At 39.1% G+C, this 13,247-nt stretch overlaps 1 protein-coding gene across 1 annotated transcript in view; it reads left to right on the top strand.

The window, feature by feature from the left end:
- CNTNAP4 (contactin associated protein-like 4) overlaps window positions 1-13,247 on the top strand; it is a 246,043-nt gene that overhangs the window by 158,348 nt on the left and 74,448 nt on the right. The window contains exons 8-9 of the mRNA XM_015558780.1: window positions 1,670-1,931; window positions 10,030-10,179. Of these exons, the coding sequence (XP_015414266.1) occupies window positions 1,670-1,931; window positions 10,030-10,179 (412 nt within the window). The remainder of the gene's footprint in view (window positions 1-1,669; window positions 1,932-10,029; window positions 10,180-13,247) is intronic.

Below are 13,247 nucleotides of genomic sequence, written 5' to 3'. Positions count from 1 at the left end.
TATATATATATATATATTACTCGAGTAGCAAAATAATTTTTCAGATAGTATTTTAATAAAAATTTATGTAATATAATGTATCCTGAAGATCTATTTTAAAACCATTGGATGAGAAATACCTGTAAATCTGATGAGAAGGCATAGTTATAAAGAAAAAAACAAATAATTAAAAAAAGGAATGTAAGTAGTGCCTTGAACATTGTAGTGCCCAATGTAAAACCTACAGAGAAGAAGGAAAAATGAAAAATAGGCAGAAGATATGCAGACCACTCTGAGGAAAGCAAGTCAAAAAGAACAATGAATCATGAAAAATGCTCAGATTCACTGCTACTCAGATCAATGAAAAATAACTAAGAATGATATATCGCTTTGACATTTTTGCCATTGAATTTGTACAAATTGAAAAGGTCTATGATACCTATTTCTGCCAAGGGTGTGGGGAAAAGGATATCCTCATTTATTACTGGTAGAAGTGTGGAGTATTTTAACTTTATCTTTTTGAAAAAGAAGCTGAAACTATTTATTAAAACATCTAGGTACCTGCAGTTCTGTACTTAGAATCTTCTTCACACAGTTATTTATGACAACGTTGTTGGGAGAAGGAAAACCTGGGCACAAAGAGCGTGCACAGTAACAGGAACACAATTTAGTATAATACGGACCACTCACACACTAAATAAAAAGAAGGAATTTGGCTTATGTCAGATAACTCAGAAGGATTTCCACAAGGTATATTTTAGTGATAAAATTATGATAGCCCTAGCCAGTTTTTCTCAGTGGTTAGAGCTTCGGTCCATGGACTGAAGGGTCACAGGTTTGATTCCGGTCAGGGGCATTTACCTTGGTTGCAGGCTGAAACTCTGGCTTTGGTCGGGGTGGGTGTGGGAGGCAACCAATCACTGTGCCTCTCTCACATCAATGGTTCTCTCTCTTAAAATCAATGGGGAAAAAATATCCTCAGGTGAGGACTAACAAAAGAGAAAAAAGCCATGATATAGTAAGTGGTTCCTACTTTCGTAAAACAAATAATGCCCAGTGTGTAGATATATGCATTCAACACATATAGTGTATCCTCTACCCCAAAATGTATACATACACTATGAATAGTTATAAATACATTTTATTTTCAAAATTGAACTGTCAACTGTTAAAGTGTGTATACAGTTTTTTGGGACACCCTGTATATACATGTTTATGTATATACTAGTATAATTGAACATACAGCTGAAACTCTGTTTCAATGGGAACAGAGAAAAATAATGGAAAGAAAAACAGTAGCTTGTTAATACTGGTTATGTTATGGGATGGTTTTGAAGCCAAAGGCAGCAAAGGGGTGAAATGAGTGGGAAGGGAAAGTCAAGTAAAAGATAAAAATAAAGCGTTGGCTTAAATAGTGTTCATTGAATTAAATCCAAGTAGGTCAGATGGCGTGAAAGTTGAGAGATGGGGAGAAAAGGATTTCACCTGGAAAAACCCAGGGAAAGATTTGCATGATTGTAATCACTGGGTTCACATGTTTGACAAGAATCTGAATTTTCATGTGGATAGCAATTTGTTGTTTTACTTGGAGGATAATTTGCGATTGATACATAGCCTTTGTGACTATTTCAGCTTCTATTACTAATGTGATGGACTCATCCTTAAGGCTTTTTTTTTTACTTTATTGCAGGGAAATGTGTCTTTTTCCTGCTCACAACCCCAGTCTGTGCCTGTGACTTTTCTCAGCCCCAGGAGTTACTTAGCACTGCCAGGCTCTTCTAGGGAGGACGAGGTTGCTGCTGCTTTCCAATTTCGAACCTGGAATAATGCGGGGCTTCTGCTATTCAGTGAACTTCAGCTGGTTTCGGGGGGCCTCCTCCTCTTTCTTAATGATGGAAAACTTAAGCTGAATCTCTACCAGCCAGGAAAATTACCCAGTGACATCACAGCAGGTAATAAGCATGTTCCCGTGGGCATGTGTATGCATTTGAAAGATTTCCTTATTCCTCCATCTCTTCTCCATAAAATTTTATACGTAACAAAAAAATTAATATTTGTTTAATACATGAATACATGAGTTAATAAGATTACCAGTACTCTTCCTTAGAGGAACTTGATTGTCATTTTTTAAAAAAATATGGCTCTACACTAACAGTTCTTATTAACCCAAAGATACTTAGGGGGAATAGAAATTTCCTTCTATGACCCTCTCGCTCACTCCAGAAAAATCCACATATGCTGAGAAAATGTGTTTGGGGATAAATGTAAAAGACTTTGAAATGGACCCAAAAGTTTACTGAGTGTCTTCAGTGGAAACCAGGCATTGTCTAATGTAGCTATTAGTCTTCCTTGGTCTGTGAGAGAAAGGGGGAGGTTTTTTTGGGTCTGTATGGTATTTCTACATTAGTATGGTCAGGCCTAAATACTAAGTCAAAGTAACTTTACTTGCTGATGCATTCTGTACAGAGTTGGATATGTTTGGGGAGGATGAAAAGATTCATGCAGTTCCTCATTTGGGCACCAAAAGGATTTCTCTGTGCTTCTAGGCAATATGGTTATCATCGTAATGATTCGAAGTAGTATAATTAAAGAGATGATATGAGTGTCTGGAAAATTAATGTCTAATTTAGGTCAGTGCTTTTGGTGAAGGATATTTTTGTCTCTTCATTAAAATTATATAGTTTTTGACAAGGGATCTCCATTACATTTTCCTATATATGGAGTAATGTTTGAGCCAAGCAACTGGAGGTCACATTGGGATAAACTGCTGCATCAATTTAATAAATGATCTTTAAAAACATTTTAAAGATGCCATTGTACTACATTAACTCTGACCAAAATTAATAAGCTATGACTGGGAGGGGAAAAAAAAGTTAAAATGTGATCGAAAACTACATATATGGAAAAGTATACAAATGGATACACAAGTGTGTAGTCTTTATCTTTTGTGTTGTTCATCTATCAGTGCAGTTTAAATGTGGGAGCTGAAAATTCAATATGAATGATAATTTTTGAGAGATACTATGCTGTGACCTTTTAATGCAATGCTTAAAATGTGGTATATTTGCAGTCTTGACAAAGGAAATAAATCAGTGTCATGTTAATAATTAGTAGGTTCTCTAAAATGAGGACCTAAAAATGTAAGCCTGCCATTAATGTGTAGTTTATTGTGATTTATTTGACATCCACAGAAGTGGTTATATTCATAGCCTACTTTTCAACATTTTAAAGAAATTGCTTCAGAACAGTGCAACTGTAGTGAGCCCCTTGAAGCTAGTTCATTTCTAAACACTTTACAGGCATGTCTATTTAATAAATTACTAGTTGTAAACCTATAAAAGAATACCTTGAATGTTGTAAAAGTCTCTAAATTAATGTTTAAATTCATATGCAATATAATCTATTATTATATCACATGACTTGGTGAGCTTGTTTCCATAGCTAATAATATGGAGCTTATACTAAATATGATTGTCAGTATGAAAAATTGTCAGTATGAAAAATTGTTACTTTTCCCTATTGGTATGGCTCAGTGGTTGAGCGTTGACCCATGAACCAGGAGGTCACAGAAAGGGGCGTGTGGGAGGCAGCCATTCGATGATTCTCTCTCATCATTGATGTTTCTCTCTCCCTCTCCCTTCCTCTCTCTGAAATCAATAAAAACATACTTTAAAAATTTGTTACACCTCATATAATAAAAGCAGGCCTTTACTTACCAACTCCCCCACTCCCTTTTTTTCTAATTTCTTTAAAAATGTTAATTTTTGCCAGTTTCACTGTTATGTTTGAAAGTAGACTACCTTTAGTAGACTAAACTGAGTGGGTGGCCAGTTTATTCTCACATAGGGACAGACTTTCCACTTATGTTTCATAAGTACAGTTTTCAATAATTAAAGTAGTTATCAAAACATATATAATGGGTCTTTAAAGATAATTAGCTACTTACTGGTAGATTTGTATCATATTATGCTAAATATTCCCATTATAAAAGGGTAGCTTGATTTTTCTTAGCTATTGGAGATATAAATTACCAATTTTTCATGTTTTAAAAACTCTCAGTTTTATCTTTTACAATGGAATAAACATTAAATTGTGTTGAGGAAGAACTGAATTGTGCAAGTGTTTGAATTACCAGCCTACATTTTTAATTCAGTTTTCCCAATTGTCATTTGGAATTCTTTGAAAATATTATGTCAGAATATTATATCATTTTTGAAATATTAAAGCTATCTATCATATTGATCCAAATCATAAAACATATTAGCGATACTACATAGTCCTTCATGAAAAACTACTTTCAGTCTTTGTCACTTTTATAGATGTCAAAGCAAAAACCATTCAGATGGCATCCCAGACCCAGTGAACAATACTTTATATATTGTTATGTTGTATTGTTAATTATTTGTCCTATTTAAAACGAATTCTGTATTGTCAAGTTTGAGATTTCTGCTATGAGTTTAGCATTTCTGCCGCTGCTTTTGCCTGGGGGTGGAATTCAGGCCTGTAAACACGCTTCTGGCTCTCATGGTCGGCCGGCAGAGGCAGGCTTGCAGCGTATGAGGGGTTTCTGCATTTTTCCCGTCCCACGTATCCGCAATCCCAGTGGCCCTGGCGGTGGAGCAGCCCTGTTGGTTTGCCTCACCTGGGGAAGCCTTTTATTTTCTTTCTTCCCCCTTCTTCCTTTTTGCTTTCGGTATATTCCTCCCCTTTCAGATTGTGACCCTGTGACACCCTTAAACTCCCACTTTTCCCTAACGTGATGAGTGGCAGTGACCTCCATGTTTTCTTTCGTGGTGGCAGGAGCTATTGGTGGCGTGGATCTTTCCTCCTGGGTAGTGCACATAGCAGTGGATGCGGGAATTTCTGGCCCTGGGTCAGGGCTCTGAAAGACATTGGGAAGCAGGCAGAACACTTCAGCTGGTCCTTGAGTAATGGCCTCTGTATAATTGCCTTTTGCACCTTTGCAAAGATCCTACCGCATACAGCAGGCTTCTTTCTTCTTTATACATTATACTCCCTGGATGCCTATTATAGTCTTATGAGAGAGTGATGGTGGCTAAGCTGTCACAATATTTCTGTAGCAATTTAGGAGTGCTACCAGAAGATTATATATGAGGAGCTGATATAAATCTTTTTCTTCTGGCTGTATTTTGTGTGTTCACACAGGTTTGGGCCCGAGAAGGTGAGAAAAAGAGAGGTGTGCCGGGAGAGAGAGAGGACAAGAGAGATAATAAGGAGAGAGAAAAAAAAAGAGGAGGAGGAGGAGGGGAAAGGGAGGGAGAAGAGGAAAAAGAGAGAATAGGGAAGGAGAGAAAGAAGAGGGAGAGATTTCTGGTAAACAATCTTATTCTCTGATTTCCTTCCATTTATTACTGCATTCTTCTGTTGTTCCGTTGGGAATTGTCAATGCTTTCCACCCAAAGACCACAGTAATCACACAAGTTGGGTTTATTGCTTATTGCAACAAGAACACACACCTGGGAAACCACCGGTGTCTAAATAAAAAGGTGTGAAAGGTGATTTATTATTGGATTTTGGGTTGTGTTAACCGATTTGGGAGACATTCCAAGGAAGTAGAGAATTGCTCTAGATTAAACGCTGCCAGGAAGTGAGGGTGATTGTATGAATAGGTATCTTTGTAAATTTTATCTAGAAGGATGGAGGAATGCAATAAGGCTAACAGAAAAAAAATTAGTTGCCAATCCAGGAGTGGAAGTTTGGTATTTTTGTAGTTTTCACTGTAGCTTTGCTTTTGTCTGTGCTTAGACAAGATGATAGAGTAGGTTTGATTATTTTGGGTCCCATTTTGTTGGTGCCACACAGTAACTTTGTCTGATATTGACGTTCTGAGATTATGTTGAGCAGGAGAAGCGGAGGCCAAGCTCTGCATGCGGGCCAGCTGCCCGTCCCACCAGGGCCTCGGAGAGTGCCAGGCCAGTTCCCCGCTGTTAGCAGGTGCTTTTCTCTTTCTCAAAGTTACTGATTTAACATGAGCGCATAGGTAAAGGGACCACAGGTCCTGCAGGCAGAGGAGTGTGGGTTTGGGAATCAGCTCCCCAGACGGACGCTACCTTGGGTGACTAGTTTGTGTTCCTCGAGCCTCATTTCTCCATATTTAACTGAGAATAATAATAACAGTGTTGAAGACTAAATGACACAATCATATAAAGCACGCAGTACCAGTTATGAATAATAGTTCAATATAGCTGTTATTATTATTATTATATTATTATACTAACAACACCCCCCGCCCCAGACTCAAACATTAGAAGCGGTGGGAGCAGTGAACTGGAATTAGCATTTAGTTACCTAACATCACGAATAAGAAAAAGTACAGATTCTATTTCTCCTCCCCCTTTCCCTCTTTGCAAGCTTTTGGACGGGGCTCACTTCTCATTCCGCTTAAAAATGGGAAGGAATAACCTAGAATCTGATTTCAAAACGATCCTTTTCATTATGCATAGTTGGGTGAAATGAATTAAACAGGCCCTTCATTATAATTTGAGTGATAAATCCCAATGGCAGACAATAAGTCTCTTTATCACAAGTGAATGATGTCTGTCACCAGTGAGGCTCGAGAATCGCTTCCTGAAGTTTCCCTGCAAACAGAGCCTGGCTTCCTAAGCTGCTGGCGGAGTGGATAGATGCACTGCACTGTGTCAGGTAACAGAGTGGGCTGTCCCAACAGTTTTTTGTCTTAATTTAAATAGGTTTCCATGTGGACAAAAGAAATTCCTGAGCCTCTGACTGAATCCTCTTGTGTGCCTAACCTAGCAGTTACCTGGAGCAATGCTACTCACAGTGGAGGAGACCCCACTAGAACTGGCTCAGTGCAATACTTGTTACCAGGATGGGTATTATAAGAACACATGGCCCTGGCTGGTTTCACTCAGCCCTTAGAGCATCGGCCCAAGAACCAAAGATTTGCACGTTTGACTCCCAGCCCAGGGCACATACCTTGGTTGCAGATTTGTCCCTGGCCCCTGTCTGGGCATGTGCAGGAGGCTGCCAATCTATGTGTCTCTCTCACGTTGATGTTTCTCTCTCTCCCCCCGTCCCCCCCACCCCCCCATCTCCCTTTCTTACCCTCTTTCTACAAAGTCAATGGAAAAAATATCCTCAGATGAGGATGAAAAAAAAAAGATGAAACTCTTAGAAACTGCTATAGCAGTAAGATATTGCTATACCATCTAAGCACATGGTCAGTGGGCATGTGTTATATACATCCTCTTCATTTAATTTTTCAGCCATTCATTGTGGTTGCATTTTGTGTAAGTATCGGTCTGCAATACATAGGAAAAGAAAATGCCGATCACCACAGGTAGTTTGAGAAGCACTGCCCTGGACCAACGGAGAGCCTAAAATGAAATAACAGGAGTAAAGTCATGTACACAGGCACACCCATGCTTTGAAAAAAGATGGAAGGAGACACGTGGTGGGGCAGGGAGAGAGGGGAGGGTGTGTGTGATGCAAAACTCACAGGTGAACAAGGGTTTTCACTCTGATGTGTCCTCTGTGGGGGAAGCTCTGAATGACAAATCTGGGGCATTTGATATTAGCCCAAGCTCAAACCATCAGGGAGTATATAACTCTATTCAGCTGTCTATTTCAGAGTCTACTCTTAGCAAACATATCTAAAAGTATCTAACCTATGTTCTTCAGTTTTCAGGTCTTTTTCATTATCCTTTCCAAAGCAAACCAGAGTTGGGTCTTTGAAACTCTGTTTTGCTTCATGGATGTAAAGTGAAAATGAGCTTTGATGCCTAGGGTGGAATTTACATTCTACTAAGTGAGTCCAGAGCAAAGAGCTTAATCGCCTAAGGGAGCTTCTATGCATTTCCTGTCTGAAAGCTTGTGGTCAAAAATAGCTTGGTAAATAGTGCACATATTATCAAGAAGAGAGACCCATGACCTTTGGGTTTAATAGAGTACTTATATTTTCATTTACTAATTTGATCTGCAAGATCATACAGAGTTGACCATGATGGATGTAAAACTTACTGGTAAATCCACAACAGAGATGCCCTAAATTCCACCTGTCTGCTGAGTATTCAACCTCAGAGACTTAATTCCCTCTAGGAGGCAAAGTCTACACCATCTCATAGATTCATGACACTGGGGACTGTCTTAGGAGGGACCAGAGATTGTTATTTAGAGGCAATAAGAAAACTTTGGTTAAAGCAATATTGTATTGTATATAAACTTTTTTAATACAGGAAATTATTTAAAAATGAATATATGCCCTAACCGATTTGGCTCAATGGATAGAGCGTCGGCCTGCGGACTCAAGGGTCCCAGATTCGATTCCGGCCAAGGGCATGTACCTTGGTTGCGGGCACATACCCAGTAGGGAGTGTGCAGGAGGCAGCTGATTGATGTTTCTCTCTCATCGATGTTTCTAACTCTCTATCCCTCTCCCCTCCTCTCTGTAAAAAAATCAATAAAATAGAATAAATGAATATCAAGAACCACAATTTAACTTCATGCAAAAATTACTTTCTATTTGTAGGGCTATTTCCTTTTGGTCCTTTCCCTTATGTATACAAAAATTAGAACTATAACTATCATGGTATATAGAGAGTTAAGTCTCATTCCCAATAGTTATGTCCTATGAAGTTGATATGAACACCAGATTAGCAAACACTGAACCATTGCCCCCAGAGCCTCTGGTCACAACGTTTTTGTTAACCCATCATACATTATCATTTTTATGTACGATTCTGTGTAAAGACACCTTATTGATTCGTTAACATTGAACAAATGGCCAACAGCAAGGTAACTTATGCCTGAATGAAGCTTATGTAGCACACATCTGATGTGAAGGTACATCATAGCCTTCGCGTACTTAGGAACACTGGATAGCATTTCATCACTTGGCTCAGGGTCTTTTAAACATTAAAATCATCAACAAAAGCACAAAAATGTGAGAAGACATATTTATGTCAGAGAGCTGAAACTAGAAGCCAACTTGTCTGACTTCAGCCGTGAACACGTGTATCAGCCTCTGCTCTGTCCTTCTGTGAACGCCTCCGAAAGTGCCCTGAGTGCTGCTTTCGGGATTACACATAAATCACAGAAAGTGGGTGAAACAGCAAAGGTGGAATCTGCAAAATATGAGGCTCAACTGTGTAAATACGGTTTTGCACACTGCTTGATTTTTTAACTTTTCATTATACTAGTAAATTTTCAATATTCATTATAGTTTCTTCAAATATTTTGTAATGATTGGATTAATAAATTAATTAATTAATTTTGCTAAATATTCTTTAATATCTTAATAGGTAAAAAGTGTTAAAAAGCAGATAAATCATTTTATTGGGTATAACCTCGAATTTTCGAAAATATCTGGGATCTTCCCAAACCGCTCCCTCTTAAAGCTGAATTACATGATGGAAGCTGAAAATTGGTCCATGCCAAATAATTGAAAGATTTTAACCATTAGGATTGTCCAAATATGGAAATGTTGTTTTCTCTATTGAGGCCCTAAGAAAGGAAGGTAATAATGCACATTTCCCCCATAGAGGGTGCTATTTCCCACTTGCCTCCTTTTCCTTTCTGTTTCCTTTTATTAATAGACTAGAGGCCCAATACACGAAATTCATGCATGAGTAGGGTCTCTAGGCCTGGCCAGCGATCAGGGCCGATCTGCGGGGTGACCGGTGGGGCCCACTGACACCTGTCTTAGCTGGCCTGGTGCCACCAGCTTGCTGGCCCTGGCCTTCACCACTGCTTCTGGTTGCCTCCCTCTGCGGGGTGACTGGCAGGGCGATTGGGGGCCCCCCACTGGCACCCGCCTTGGCTGGCCTGGGGCCTGTGGGCTGGGGACAGCTCCTGCATTGAGCGTCTGCCCCCTGGTAGTCAGTGTGTGTCATAGCGACCTGTCGTTCCACTGGGTCTTTCAGCAGTTCAATCGATTTGCCTATTAGGCTTTTATTATATAGGATGTGAGTTGTACTTGATGGAGTGATGTGTATATTGCTGTTCCTCACCAACTGTTTATATTGTTCACTGTTGAGACATAACTCTTTTAACTGATTTTATCTCTCCTAGGTGTTGGACTAAATGATGGACAGTGGCATTCCGTCTCCATATCTGCCAGGAGGAATCACCTGAGTGTGGTGGTGGATGGCCAGGTGGCCTCTGCTGCTGCTTCCCTGGGGCCTGAGCAGGTTTATTCAGGTGGCACCTATTATTTTGGAGGTAAGAGAAGAGGTTGGGCTCATGGGCAGTTGAACCATATTTTCAGTTACTAGCCCTGTGTCTTGGTGATGTCATCATGTTTCACCTCATGCCAATGCTATGGAATAATGTCTCATTTTCTGTGAACATGGAAGTGGTGAGTGGATCAAGATGACAAACTATGACCTAAAAATTTTCTTTGAGGTGAACTTACTTATATTTACAGTTTCTACAATGAGATTGATTGAAATTAGGCCACCCTCTTCAGTTCTTATTTTCTTTCTTTTAAGTTTTTTTTAAAAAAATAATATATTTTTATTGATTTCAGAGAGGAAGGGAGGGGGGAGAGAGAGATAGAAACATCAGTTATGATGAGAGAGAATCATTTGAGCTGCTGCTTCTTGCACGCCCCCAACTGGGGATTGAGCGTGCAACCCAGGCATGTGTCTTTGACCGGAATCCAACCCGGGACCTCCTGATTCAGCCACTTGAGCCATGCTGGCTGGCCGGGCTTCAGTTCTTATTTTCAAACTTTGTTATATTTTCTTATATGTCTTTTTTTCTGAAGTATTTTCCTGATTGTTCCTCTTAGCATCTTCAGAGCATCCTTATTGCTTTTCTATTGCCCAGTACAGAAGGGCAATGTTATGCCAATGGACAAAATAATCTAACTTAATTAGTTATAGAAACCTCTTCTCAATGCTAAGTAATAATGCAATAACTGATACATTTGATGAAATTTGAGCATTAGCCTTCAACGCCAGGCCATCTCTCTCAGAGAACAAATGAAGCATTTACTTTTCCAGTGCATGTTTGATTCAACTAAAAACTTGGAAAGGAAAGCTTGGAAATGGAAATGCACCTTTAGCACTGAAAATTAAAATAAAATGTTATTTTCCATTAGAAAGATAAAGTTGTACAACTATTAGGCTTATTTCTAACGTGACTTGAGGTGGTTTTTTTTTCTTGTTGTTATTTTAAATTTTAATTGTTACTTCTGTCTAGACTCATTCTTGAATTTTATGGATAATATATATTTATTATATATAGATAAAATGCAAATTCCATTCTGAAAATTGACAGTAAGCATGAATCATTTATCTGATATTAAGAACAAACAAAACCCCTACATTATCTATTACTGTGAAAGGCAGCATACTGCCAACAATATTAAAAGATATAATTTCTTCCTTTAATAAAATTTGTATATTTCTGAACCAAGTTGTTAATAAAACCTGATGGGATATATGATTGATTGCCAGGTAATCCATAGGAACATATTCCTTTAAGAAATGGTAAAATACACACATCAACTTAACCAAGAGCTTTTACTTCAAAGAAAAAGATTTAGAAGCACTAACAGAGATAAGGAGAAAAAAAACAAGCATATTATCAAATGTTGCAAAAAAAAAAGATAAAAGTAATAGGCTGGATGAAAGTGTAAATCAAGAAAATGGAATCATCATTCTTAAAGTATTTTACGTCCATGTTCAGATTTAACAACGCCTACCTATTTTTTTGTAGAAAGTTTCTATTGTTTTTATTCATATCCATAATATTTTATAGTGAAATAGATCACATGTGCTCTCAGATTGCTTTTGTTGTGATGTATATTATATACACCATTATAATTAAATAAACTTTGAATTTGTGAATAGTTCTAGATTTACTGAAAAGTTGCAAAGATGTACAAGGACTTCCTATATGCCCACACCCAGTTTCTTCTGTTGTTCACATCTTACATAATATATACAATTTAAAGGCTCCTGATTATTTTTTTTGAAAATACACATTTACACACGCATTTTCCAGCTTAAGGAAGATAATATCACCAGCACCAGTTTGTCCTTCCAGGGTCATATCCCTTCATGTCTTGAATTTGGGTTATTCTTTCCCTCCTGATTTTTGTGATTTGACACCTATTAAGATGTTTCTGACTTTTTGAAGAATGCACTGTGGAAGCTTCCATAGTAAAATTCTAACTTTGGCACTTTAAAAAGATCACCAATCTTAAGTTTACTTAGGTATCTCTGTTTACTCAGTCATCTTCTCTATCTGTTTTCTTCAGTACCAGAATATGTTTGATCCTGGCATGAAGTTCTAGTCACTAAATACATCCCCTGCCAACTCCAGGGCTCCCTGACATTTCCAGGGCTGGGAGCGAGGTTTTCTGCTGCCGGCCTCCTCTTCCCAGCTTGGTGCCTCCAGGACTTGCTAGAGGTGGTCCATTCCTCTGGGAGCCCGCTTAGGGCTTTGGGGATGGGAATTCTGGATGTGGACTGGACAGTGGGGAGAAGGGTCTGAGTAGGCACATCACCTTACTTGGTGAGGCCTCATGGTGCCATGAGCAGAAGCATGGTTGGATGAAGGCTACACAAGGTCCCCAAAAGTGCAAGACAGGCATGGGACCCTGACTGCTTGATGGTACTGGCAATGGGGTGACCAGACCTCCCCAGGTTTAGCACTGAAAGCCGAGTCCTGGGAACACTCCCAGGGCAAACTGTGAGGGATGTTCACCCAGAAAACCTTCTGGTCTGTGTAGATGAGAGTTCCCTTTATCACTAGGCTGTCTTCCATAGGTGGAAGGTTTTTCTTAGGTAGTTAATTCTTCAGCCAGTTTATCTTCAAGTAAATAAATATCCCATGTTCTGACACACTTCCCATCAGTACTCCCTTGCTTGTCTTTACATTCAATGGCAAGCTTACAATTCTCTTATCAGCAAATGGTCAACCTGGCTGCAGCACCCCACTGCGGAGGAGCAGTCTGCTCAGGGAGCCTGGGTGCATCTCCATTCGCTGTCGGTCTCAGAGCCACTGTCACTGTGAGAGGGGGGGTGGCTCCTGAACTTGCAGCACTCGATGTACACCATGCCAAACTCCTCTGTCTGCCTGTCATTCTTTACTCTTTTCTATTCCCCTCTCAAATAAATGCATGTTTTTCAAAAAGACAGGCTGCATCGTAGCCAGCTTTTATCATTTATAAATGATCAATTTTAAATCTGGGTTCTCCTGATTAATTTCTGTATATTCTCCTATGCAATCTTTGTGCTATTGACTAATCCACTGTACGGCACCAGCTAGAGGTACCA

The sequence above is a fragment of the Myotis davidii genome, unplaced genomic scaffold, assembly GCF_000327345.1.
Source record: "Myotis davidii unplaced genomic scaffold, ASM32734v1 scaffold453, whole genome shotgun sequence".
NCBI lineage: Eukaryota > Metazoa > Chordata > Mammalia > Chiroptera > Vespertilionidae > Myotis > Myotis davidii.
The sequence above is the reverse complement of the archived record's forward strand: the minus strand, read 5'-3'. Positions and strand labels throughout refer to the sequence as shown.